Source organism: Delphinus delphis, chromosome 18 (genome assembly GCF_949987515.2).
Source record: "Delphinus delphis chromosome 18, mDelDel1.2, whole genome shotgun sequence".
Taxonomy (NCBI): domain Eukaryota; kingdom Metazoa; phylum Chordata; class Mammalia; order Artiodactyla; family Delphinidae; genus Delphinus; species Delphinus delphis.
Window position 1 is genome coordinate 62,934,182 of NC_082700.1, and position 12,524 is coordinate 62,946,705.

The 12,524-nt window shown below is 37.7% G+C and overlaps 1 protein-coding gene across 1 annotated transcript in view; it reads left to right on the forward strand.

Annotated features, from left to right (window-relative positions):
* The window catches only part of GPC6 (glypican 6), a 1,076,096-nt gene that overhangs the window by 737,791 nt on the left and 325,781 nt on the right, over nt 1–12,524 (forward strand). The window contains exon 4 of the mRNA XM_059996234.2: nt 2,472–2,637. Coding sequence (XP_059852217.1) covers nt 2,472–2,637 — 166 coding nt within the window. The remainder of the gene's footprint in view (nt 1–2,471; nt 2,638–12,524) is intronic.

Sequence of the window (12,524 nt, forward strand, 5' to 3'; positions counted from 1 at the left end):
AATAGACATGGTGGCACAGATGTATGCTCAAAAGAAAAATCACCAGACTCCTCTCTTTTGTTCTCATTTTTTCGTTTTTGTTTTGTTGTTGGAAAATATCTTAGAATTAGTGGACACTAATACATTCTTTAAATAGTTTTATAAATAAAGGCTAATTATGGACTTCCCTGGTGGCGCCGTGGTTAAGAATCCGCCTGCTAATGCACGGGACACAGGTTCGAGCCCTGGTCCGGGAGGATCCCACATGCCGCGGAGCAACTAAGCCTATGCGCCACAACTACTGAGCCTGCGCTCTAGAGCCCGCAAGCCACAACTACTGAGCCCACGTGCCACAACCACTGAAGCCCACGCGCCTAGAGCCTGTGCTCTGCAACAAAGAGAAGCCACCACAATGAAGAGTAGCCCCCACTCAATGCAACTGGAGAAAGCCCGCGCACAGCAACGAAGACCTAACGCAGGCAAAAATAAATAAATAAGGTTTTTTTAAATTAAAAACAAAAGAAAGGCTAGTTATATTTTACTTTATTTGATTTGGACTACTTAATGTGCTAACTTTTTATTGTTGATCGGGTTAATTCAGTTTTATTAAAGCCAACATTAAATTACCAGGAAAAATAAAAATCAAAAGGTTAATATGTTATTTTGAAATGTATTATAAATAAGGTGGATTAATGGATGGGTGAGAAGGATAGATAGATGTGTGAAAAATCAGTATAAGAAAACGTTAAATGTAGAATCTAGGAGTGGGGATATGGGTGTTCACTATAAAAATCTTTCAATTTGTCTGTATGTTTGAAAATTTTCATAAAATTTTGGAAAGAAAATGCAAAAAAGGAAAAACATCAAAAGGACAGCCAGAGATTTCGGCGCCCAGATAGATAGATAGACAGATAGATTGACAGATTGCTTCATTTCCTGAAATAATAAACTAGGGACTTTGTCAGTATTCTTGACCTCAAACAAATAGACTGCCAAATATTTCTCCAGCAAAGATGGTTTATTCAGGACCAACAGAGAATTGCAATTTAGCAAAGGAAAGAGAGCACTTCTTTAGAGGGAAAAGAAAGTTGGGAGGGCTGTGATAAACAAAGAGTCCATGGCTTTTCATTGGCTGAGTCCTTGCCAGGAAAGGAGTCTTTCTTCTTGCCATTGGGCTCTGCTCTCCTTGCAGGGCTTGAGAGCTCCCCCTTCTGGTCTCCCAACTCTATTTAATTGAGGGTTTCATTCATTAATTTTTTACAGTATACAGCAATTAAGAAAATGTTACAGAAACCAAAGCCTTGCATTAGAAACCTCAAATGTGGTTTCTAGGTAAAGGATAAAATGCTGGAGATTAGCTTTGGGAGTGGAAAGTATCCATTTATATGGAAATACCTTTTCCTGGCCCACCTTTACATTGTGTTATGCTTTGTCAGTATCTGAATGTTCTGGGCATATATTGTCACCTGGGGGCCCAGATCTGTCCGATAAGACTCTAACTCTCCAGGAGATCCAAATGATACAGGTTGGGCTTGCCTTCAGATGGAGAGCACAAGAACAGAAACGTAGCTACTTAACTTAAAGATCAACATTATATGGAACCAACCAAAAAAATACCTCACTAATGTTTATATCCAGTCATGAAAAAGAGCTTTCTGTATTTTTTTCTGATTTTGGTCCACACCATTTTAAATATTCTTTCCTCTTAAAGTCAAATTGGAATTTTCAGTGAGTCTAAAAAAGACCTGATTGGTTTAGAATTGATTAACCTAGGAGTATTCACTGCTTATCGTATTCAAGGTAAATAGCACTTGATTATCGGTTGATTAGTAGCTCCTCTGAATTACTGCAAGCATTTCTCTTCACATTCAACATTGGATCCATCTTCCAAAGTTCCCAGAACTGCAAAGCTTCAGATTCCTGAAGAGGGTGCCTTGACAGTTCCATTGCTTCTAAGCAGGCCTGGATCTCAGCAATCCCAGACAAGTTGATATTGATCCTTTTTAAAAAGTTATGTACAAAGGAAGTGTTTCTGCAAACCTCCTTCAGAAACAGGGTCAAATAACCAGTTGGAAAATTTTCTAAAGGTGTCACATTAAACTTTAATAATACCTTCATTTTTATGGGGTTTTAACTTTGGAAATTTCTTTCACATGTATTATCTCATTGCATGTTCTATTTCATTGAAACAGTGTCTAGGTTTTAGGGCTAAATTGCAATGACATAGATATCAAAATGTTGACAAGGACAATTCAAGAAAAATGATTACTACTATGCCAAACAGAAGTATTGACAAGGAACTGACTGACTTTAAGATCAAGTACTACAGTGTGTTCAGATTCTGATGGTTCCTTTAGCCTGCTGCCCTACTGCTGGAGCTTTCTCAGAGCCATTTCACCTTTTTTTTTTCAAGGAGGAAATGAGTCACTTCTTTTTGTCTCCTTCCATCCTTCTTATTTCTGATTTTCTTTTTCTTTTCAATCAATCTCCAGGTGAGCCCAACCCCAGGCTGCATCCGTGCACTCATGAAGATGCTGTACTGCCCTTACTGTCGGGGACTCCCCACGGTGAGACCATGCAACAACTACTGCCTCAATGTCATGAAGGGCTGCCTGGCAAATCAGGCTGATCTCGACACCGAGTGGAATCTGTTTATAGGTAAGGAGCGGCTCAGCGGATCCAAGGACAGGGGTGTGGGAACAGCAGGCGTTCGTGGTACCTGATGGGCAGGTCCAAACTGGTGATGACTTGTAGAGACTAGGAGGATTAAAACAAACACAGGTGCGTGCGCGTGCACACACACACACACACAGAGGCGCGCGCGCACACACAGCGTTTAGCAAATTATAAATATATTGCATTTTTCTTTATTTTTTGTAAACCTGAAAAATAAGACTTCCTGGTCTATTGTGAAGGACAGTCCTGTTAAAGATTGTACGAACCAGCTGTACTGAATTAGCTGATCTCTCTGATGAAGATAAAAGTAATCTTGTTGAATTTCTGGGAGCTCCTGTGAGTAAGGGACATTTTAGAAAAGAATCTTGTTTTAAGAAAAAGCCCACAGTACTGTCTCTTTCTTATTTGTAGTATCTCAACATAGTCACAGATATTAGTAAACAATTCCTTCCTTAAACATCTATGATGAAAATAACTCAATATTTTTGCTAAAATATGCAGATTTTCTTCCTCAGTCTCTAGAGAAGAATGTTTTCAGCACAGCAGCATGAAACAGCCTTCCTGTCTTTAGAAGGGAGGAAGGAGGGAGGTGGGGAGATACAGGGAAGTTCTGTGAATCGCCACTGTGGTCTGGAGTGGCAGAAACCACTCATGGGTCTGCGCTGCCAAAAGATATTTCCCAAATAGCTATCCAAGGATGAAAGGACAAATTTCATAGGTAGGCTTCTCCCAGGAAAATACACAGACCTTGAAAGAGTAAATGTGTTTTCTCCCCCTCTGTCAAATGGCCTTCAAATAAAAGTACTCTCAATTGCTTTTACTGGGATTGCATAGTGACAAGCAGAGTGCTGCCAGTAACAGTGGCACTCGTCAGCCTCAGAGGGACTAAGTTATTTATGCAAACCTCTAAACCAGAAGGCTTGAGTAAAGTCTTCTGACATCTAAGATTTGGGTAGGAAAGGAAAAAGATGCATCGGAATGCAAAGAAACCTTAGCCCACCGTGCAAAAACGCGCATTCAGCCTTGGCGTCAAAAGCCATTACCTGACACACTATTATGCTTAGGAAGCCCAGAGAAAACTGTTTTGAAGTTTTAGAAAAAAGATTTTAGAGTGGGTAGATCCAAATGGAAGTCATCCAACAAAATCTCAGAAATCATTACAGAGAGAATAAACTGAGGTATTCTTCTCTCTCCCTTCAGTGGGAGGACAAAATCCTTTTGTATGATCTTGGGTTACCTCATTTGAGAAATGAAGGAGTTTTTTAAAAGTTAATCATTAAGGTACCTTTCTAACTCAAAAATGATATGATTCTTTGCTACGATTTTTGTTCTTTGCTGAGATTTTGGAGAGAAGTATGAATATTTTTTAAAAAGTAAGCTTGATCTTCTAAAATATGAATTTACATGAATTTTGGCAAAGACGCTACCTAAATAATGCTAATTAAAAAATACTCTCATCCTTCATTAGTCTACTCAATTCAAAAGGAAAAAGTAATTCAAGTGTATTATATGGGTATAATCATATTGTCACTTGCATACGTAAAGCCTAAACTAAAACAATTTTATAAATCATTGAGAGTGGTAAAATTAAAACAAATCTGTAAATTAAATGCAAACTATAAATAAAAAAAAACTTAACGTTACCCAAAAAAGTACTCTCATCAAGAAATCTAAAAAGATTTACCTATTTAGAAAAACAGGTAAAACCTCATAGCATCACCACTCTTGAGTCATAAAGGTTATTCATACGGTTTGGTTGAAACTGCCATAATTCATAACACAGTTAAACTGTTTTGGTCAGCTTGCAATCTATTGATGAAAGTAGGCATGTGGATTTTGTTAAGTAGAGCAGGACATGATTAAAAATGAGAATATGGGCTTTTTAACTTGTAAGAGCAACAGTGACTGCTTAATTGGCTTTTTTTTCTCAGTCCTGGCTGGGTATTTGACGTGAAACAAATCCTTGTACTTCAATCAACTGGGTTTCCTAGATGCCAGTTTGATGTGAAATTGAATGTCTGGAAAATTATTTCATTTGAAAACCTAAAATTTGAACCCAGCCTATGTTGGAGTACCTGATGTTGTACCATACGTTGGAAGGGAACCTCATGGTAATCCTACCATCTTAATATATTTCATACCTCTTGCTCCCCTATCTCATTTTTTATTTGTCCTAGAGATCGCTAAGAAAATTCTTCCAATTTTCTTTCTTTGGGTTTTCCTATGGCATTGAGAATTGACCACCCACCTAGACTTATAGGGCAAAATATGTTCTTACTAATACTTGTCCGGATGTGAAGTGTTAGTTCACGAATTCAGTACGTGAATTAGTCAAATGTGCCAAGTCCATTTCCTATACAGATACATCCAAGATGACAGTGTTCATGAATGCAGCAGCAAAAGATCAGTGAGCAAATCAGTAATTCAACAAAAATTATATATAATAGCCCTCTCTCTGATTAGCACCTGCATCCTATCACTCCTGGGCTCCCAGCATCTTGTCATCAAACCCTTTACTCCTACTGCTGTCAATTGCACGTGCTGTCTCTGTCTGCTACGTTAATGTCCTAGGTTATACATTTTTAATACATGGTCATCTAAAATGTTAACAGTTACATTCAGGCAACCATCAATAAAAACAAAGATCGAACTGGTGGCACTTTCTCATCATCTTTAATTATGAATTAATTGAAAGTGATTTGTAACGATTTAGAATTCAGTTGGTGTCTGCATCATGTCAAAAGAAAGGCACTCCACTGATAAAATGAAATGTTTTAAGTGTTCAAGTAAAAACCCCAGTGGTATTCCATTCAGTTCTGAGGTCCTGTAGTTTTTTTTTTTTCTTTTTTGTTTTTTTTAATCCTAGGGGAAAAATAAATCAGGAGTTCTACTTGGGATATATTTTCATAGTCTGAGGGAAAACGGTTTGTGGGCAGAACGCAGTCGTTTCGGTAATGTCCTGTGGTTCTTTTGAGTGTTTGGCATTGATACCAGCATTCCACAGATAAGAGTTGTTCCACTGGACAAGGGACCACGTTGCAGATTACACCTAGCTTGTGAGCACAAAAGTTAAGGCTGAAGTTACATTTATATGGCTATAATAAATCTTGCTTCTACTTAAAAATCTAGGATATGTGGGAAAGCCTCCTCCTAACATCTGGTACCTTCTGTAACTAGAGAATAGAATGGACTGAGAATTAGAAAGGAAAAAAAAATGGTTTTTCAGTATTAGGAAGCAAATGTTGGTGAGACTAAAGATGGATTCTGTGTTGTTCTGTAATTTTTTTATTACTGAGATGCTGTAGGATACTTATTACTGTAAGTAAAAGGCAAAATGATCTCTATAGTTCCATATAAAAGTGAGACCTTAACGTGTTTTTTCCCAACATGGGAGCTTAAGTTTTCAGGTTATCCCAGTTAGTGAACGCTTATACTCTTAACATATTAATTGAACTCATTATATTGAGTAAGCTAGACACGTACATTTTTTTTGCCCTCAGGGAATTTGATGTAGTTAAATTAATTAATTATCAACTGTGATGAAGTGTTATGAAAATAGAAGCATGGGATGCTAAGTTTCTCCTCAGTGGGGGAACTTAACCTCATCCGGGGGGTCAGGGAAGCCCTACCTTGCTAAGTATAGAATAAAATACTTATTCTATTGAATAAGTATTGAATTATCATTGTCAAACATAGTTGATGTTGAGCAGCCGTAATATATAATTGTGACATTATAGGCCCCAAGTATTAGCAAGTCCCCGTGACGATTTCAATAGGTCTAGCGCGATCTATCAGCGGTTCTTAAATACTTGGTTTATTTTTGACACGTTTTATGATCAACTCTCACCACCACCACTGCAACTGACTTGAAATGGTAAGATTTGGAAAAATGTGTGTTCCTTTTTGTCCAGAAAAGGTTGAATTCTCTGGTCTATTGGTACCCTCTAATGAGGGAGAGACAGAAGAGCAGTATTTTTAATTTAAGCCTTTAGGCCTTGGGCACTCGTAGATCAGACAAACCGGTGATATCAAACTTTCTGGGCTTTCTTCCTCCTTTCAAACCAATCAATTACTAAAGTCTCAAGACAGAAAACTGGCACGAGAACACAAACAGAAAACCCAGTGTAAGTACCACATCTGTGCCAGGCCAAGAGACAATGCAGTGGGTACCGTTCATTCATCCTCTCGTTTATTCATATATACAGCACATGTTTGCTGAGTGTCTAGCATGGATCTTGCTCTGGTGTAAGCATTGGAGTAGAGAAGATAAGGCCCTGCCTGCTGAGAACAGGACTCCATATATGTTCTTTGAATGGAATAAATGGAAACAAGTAGGCAGAGGAATGGACAGGAATGCAGGAAGAGGCTGTTCTGTTTTACTTTGTAAGTCTACTCTTTTAATGGAAGTATGACTAATTCAGTCATTTAAAAAGTGCATATCCCTGCTGTTAACGGACTCTATGAGTGCAGGGATGGCAGAAACAAATCAGATAATGTGCCTGGTTCTTTCATTGTGACAGCTGCTATCAAGTTGTGAATTAGAGCCAGCCGCAAGGAAGCTGTGTTAGGTCAGTCAGAGGACTCGTGTCATATTATAAATGGCTGTTTGGGGGCGCGGATGACTTTCTTAGGACCTGTAAGAGTTGTTTTATCCTCAGGGTATTCAGTGTATTCACAACTTTCTATCTGGGGGAAATGTTGCTAGATAAACATGTATCGTTTCTTATAAGTAAACTTGGGTTATCTCTTTATAAAATGTACAGGACTGTGAGATGTTGCATTTCAGAAGAATATAAAATAAACACAAGGAGCTATTTTAAGCGTTTGTATAAGATACTCCTTTCAAAGACTTTCTTAAGCATGAAATCCTATAAATCTGATGCATGTTTTAGTTATAAAGAATTCCGTAGTAAATGTGATATGACTGTGGCTGATATATCCTGAAATGCCGTGTTTCAAAAACCTCTAGACCCTAAACATAGAAAATTATTTCAAGAACTGTAGCTAGCAGCAAGCTCTCAAGGCTTCTTCATCTCTACTTTGTATAGAGCAGACAAGAGCCTATTCAATAATACAGGCCAGAAACTCAACTCTTAAATTGAGGAACAATATAGCCAAAGCAATTATGGTAGAACCTGATCTCACTGTGAGCTATAGAACTTACTTTTGCCCTTGTGCGTTCCTAGAAGCACCAAGAAAGATTTAAAAAAAAACCAACAGAAACACTTTATTTTCTATCAGTTGAAATCTAACCTCTCTCAAACCTCTGCCTTCCTTCTATAGTCATTGATTCAATATTCCTCATTTCTCATGGACATTTATCATATGCTGTGTTCTCTCTGTAATGCTGGCAGAATGCATAAGCAGTGCTAACTACTCACTGAGAAAAAGAAAAAAGAAAGAAAACAGTTGGCTGGTACCCAGCAGCCTTTCACGAGCAGCATTTGTTATCAATTTCCTACGTTTAGAGAGCGGTTTACTTCTGAACTCTGCATACGTGAAAATATTTCTCTATGGCACAAGAGGGTTAAAGTCTTAAGGGTGGTATAATGTATGGGGCGATTCAGCAAACACAGAGGGAGGCATTTCCTGACCTCTGAACACTGATCAGCAACTCAAGGGATTCATGGGACTTGAATTTCCATTCTGAATCAAGCAGATTTTCCCATGGATCAAAGCAGGCAAAGCACATGAAACCTAAAATTCCTTGGTGTAACAGACAAGCAGCCCTTCTAAGGTATGCATATGCGTTTCCCTGATCCCCAGTGCCAACTCCTGTTCGTCCATCTCTTCCAGTTCCCACATACTCAACTTCTGTACAATTTATAATTATAGTTATTCCATTTTCTACTTACTGATGACGATAACTGATATTCTAAATTAGAGTTTCAAGCTGTAGTTCATGGCACAATATAATATGACACTAAGCAATGGTCTGTAACATGGCATACCTATTTTTGCAAGTATAAAATTCTTTAGGATATAAAATGTTCCATTTATAATGGGAATTTCACTGAAATACCTCTCCTGCCTTATCATGCTCTCCAATTTCCATGAGAACCAGTTACAGAAGGATTTCGTTTACCAGGAGAAAGCAGAGCACATCAGAATTATTCAAAGTGGCTCGAGAATTGCCTTTGTGTTTGGGATTTTACCTTTTGCTTTTAATTTACACTTCAATTTCAGGGTTTCCTAAAGATAAATGGTTTAATTTGATAATTATTTCAAAAAGTACTTGTGTTTAATAATCAACATCTGATTTTAGTAACATGATCGTTTTCACTGTCATGTTTTCAAGTTCAAACTATAACACAAGATGTCTGGCTTTGGGCATGCCAAGAGAAAATATTTGATGATTCTTTAGAATGGGATTCAACAGATTCCAAGTTAAATAGATCCCAGAAACCCAGGCAAAAATCAGACACTACCATTAGCCCGGTGACATGCTTAGCAATTCTGATTTCAGGAGATGAGAGAAACATGAGGTAGAAGAAAGCGTTGTGCTGTAGAAGCTGGAAAATAAGAAATATAGATAGGGTGACGTTAGTGGATTGGTAAAGAAAACACTAAAACACGTGACTGTTTACAAATAGCAAACTTATAACACGTCCCAAGGCCACTGCGACCTAAAAGTCCTTCATGTGGTGACCTGTTTAATAGAATAAAGGAGTGGGGGAAGTTACCTCCTGAAGTATTGAGATCACTCTAAAAGTCCTGATTAGTAGCTAAGATGAAAATCTTTATTTTAACCCAAATAAGAAATCCTTGTATAATGTTGCTGTACTTTATTAAAACATCTTAATAACAGTAGTGGTCAGTGAGGGTACTTGGACTTCATTTCTCAAAAACATAACATTTACATTAACATAGATATAATTAAATCTTAAATAGAAGTATATTAGATAGAAGAATCAATAGATCCTCCAATTGCTCTAAAAGTTCCTTTAATTCATGATTATCTCAAGAGTAGAACTGCTGATCACGTCTTAATGTTTGAGTCACTTTTGAAATTAGTTTTGATTTTCCTCAGACTGTTTCTTTAACACTAAAAAAGTCTTTTTGAATCTTATTCTTTTCATCTTCTTTTCTTTGTGGATTGTTTATTATGAGCAACCTCCAAGGAACCAGGGGAGAAGCCAGATTAGAAGAGACGGGCCTGTGAATTATTCTGATGGTTAAAAACAGGTTTTCATTGGTTACTCTAAAAGGGAAATGGGTATAAATGTCCTTGGGAGTAATTTAAACTTTTGAGAACCTTCATGGTCTGTGAAAACTGTGAACTTGTAAGTCACTTAAAAATATTGTTTCGGGCTTCCCTGGTGGCGCAGTGGTTGAGAGTCTGCCTGCCGATGCAGGGGACATGGGTTCATGCCCCGGTCCGGGAAGATCCCACATGCCGCTAGCGACTGGGCCCATGAGCCATGGCCGCTGAGCCTGCGCGCCCGGAGCCTGTGCTCCGCAACGAGAGAGGCCACAACAGTGTAAGGCCCGCGTACGGCAAAAAAAAAAAAAAAAAAATTGTGTCTACAGATGTTTGGGAAGATAGCCAGGAGAGAATTTAAATTAAAATAGAGCATGAAATATGCCTTGTCCTTCAAACAACAGCTTATATATAAATTCCACATAAAAAAAAGATATGTCCTCGATTTTTTTCTTTGCATGGATTTAAATAATTTGCTACATTAAGAATTCCTTTATTATGACCTCTGAAGAAGTGAAAATTAGAAAGAGAAATGAAAAATAAGTCATTGAATATATGACATTACCCCAAGAAGAGATATATCTATAAGTATCACATTTTTATTCTTTAAGGTGCAGGGATCTTCTAGAAAGAAAGATAACACTGATAATTAAATGTCAAAAAAAAAAAAAAAGGTCAGTATTCACCACTAAAATCTCAATGCTCAGGAAATTAACTGATTTAATGAGAGGCCTAAATATAATATCAGATGGAATAAATAAGCTGGTAGATGTGAGAGAGTTTTGGAAGTACTCTTGGGTTGCCAGAGCTGATGTGGTTTTGAGATTGACTGAATCAGAAAGTGGCTCCTGTCTTACCTCGGCCCTACATCTATCTCCCGTAGCGTCATACCAGCTTGAAAAAGTCACGTCTCCCAGAGGAAGCAGAACCATTCTTACGTAAAAGAGTTTGTTGACTTCAAGAAGGAGAGTATTCTCAGAATCCATGACAATCAGCTGGGGAGGGCAGTTTGGAGCCCTTGATCTTATTACTTACCGATAGGTCTCCTGATTTTCTAAATTCAACGTCCTAGACTTTTTTTAGATTAGTTCTTTATCTTTAACATAGTTTAGTGCTCCAGATTCTTCTGTGTTAACATAGTCATAGCAATGTATTCCGTAGTCCAAAATCTATGTGTGACACCCAACCAGATGGGAAAACTGAAATCACCGATAGTCCTAAGAGCGTTAGGCAGGAATAATTCTACAAATACAGTGCACAGTGCACTTTTAAGGTGTGGATCGTGCTAGGAGCTGACTTCTAGAAGGTAACTCCGCAAAGTGAAATATATATGCATACATCCCTTCATTCATCAGCCTTGTAGTATTTTCTGTTGAATTGCTGTGTCTGAATACAAAATATTTGACAAGTTCACGGTGACTCGATTTAATATATGCCTAATACTGCCATTTATTGGTTAAAGATCCAAATCTATACTCCTCAAGGTTGTCCATGAGAGAATGAATGTTCAAGTGTGCCTTGCTATTTACCTGCAGTTATAGTATCCAAATTCTAAAACTATGAGAGAGTTGTAAGAAACTTTATTCCCCTTTTTGGGTGGTTCTGGGTTCCATTTGGAGAACATGACATGCGTATAACGATAGCTAACATGTATTGGACATTTACTTTCTATCAGGCAATATTGTAATCTTTTTACACTTTTCATCCTTACCACAACCCTATTAAGTGGTCAGTATTATGATTTCCATTGTACAGGTAAGTGACCTGTCCAAGGTCATCCAACATGCAATGCCAGGATTTGGCTTCAGAGCCCAGGTTTTACTAAGTGTTTAGGAAGTAACTCTCAGTCTCTGGCTATATGGATTGATGGGTATATTGGGAGAAATTGAGTATTTACTCTTGCCGGCGCTGTCCAATAGGATTTTTTGCATCAGTGGAAATAATCTAGGTCTGAGCTGTCCAGCACAGTATCACTAGCCACATGTAGCTATTGAGTACTTTAAATATGTCTAATGAGACTGATCAACTGAATTTTTATTTTATTTTATTTTGATTAATTTAAATTTAGTCACATGTAGCTTTTGAGCACTTAAAATGTGACTAATATGTCTGAGGAGCTAAATTTCTTGTTTCATTATTTTAATTTATTTTAATCTCTCTAAGTGGTTAGGGCTTACTCTATTGGACAGTGCAGGATTGGACCATTAAAACACCTATAATTTCCATCACATGGCTCAGCATCTGAATATGTCCAGTTCTCTTCAAAAATGTGTTTATTAGATGCCTTTTTTGTGCTTAGATCAAGACTGGGCATATGGTGGACACAAAGGAAATAAAAACTGTACTACCCAATCCTGAGAAATTATAATTTTCCAAAGAGAAGAAAAGTGTGCTTTCAAAGTGGGAGTTTGGTTAAGTGAAGACCACATAGTTGCAAGCAGTAGTCCTTGAATCACTGCATGAATTTGAATCCTGACTCCACCATATATTATTGTGTGTGACTTGGCGAACATTATTTAACCTTCATAAATCTCAGGTGTTTTCTCATCAATTAACTGGAGATAATAGAACCCACCTCTTAGCTTTGTGAGGATTAAACTAGATAATGTATATACATACATCTGAAGGATAAGACATGTCCACAAAGGTGGCACTGAAGGAGAAGCCA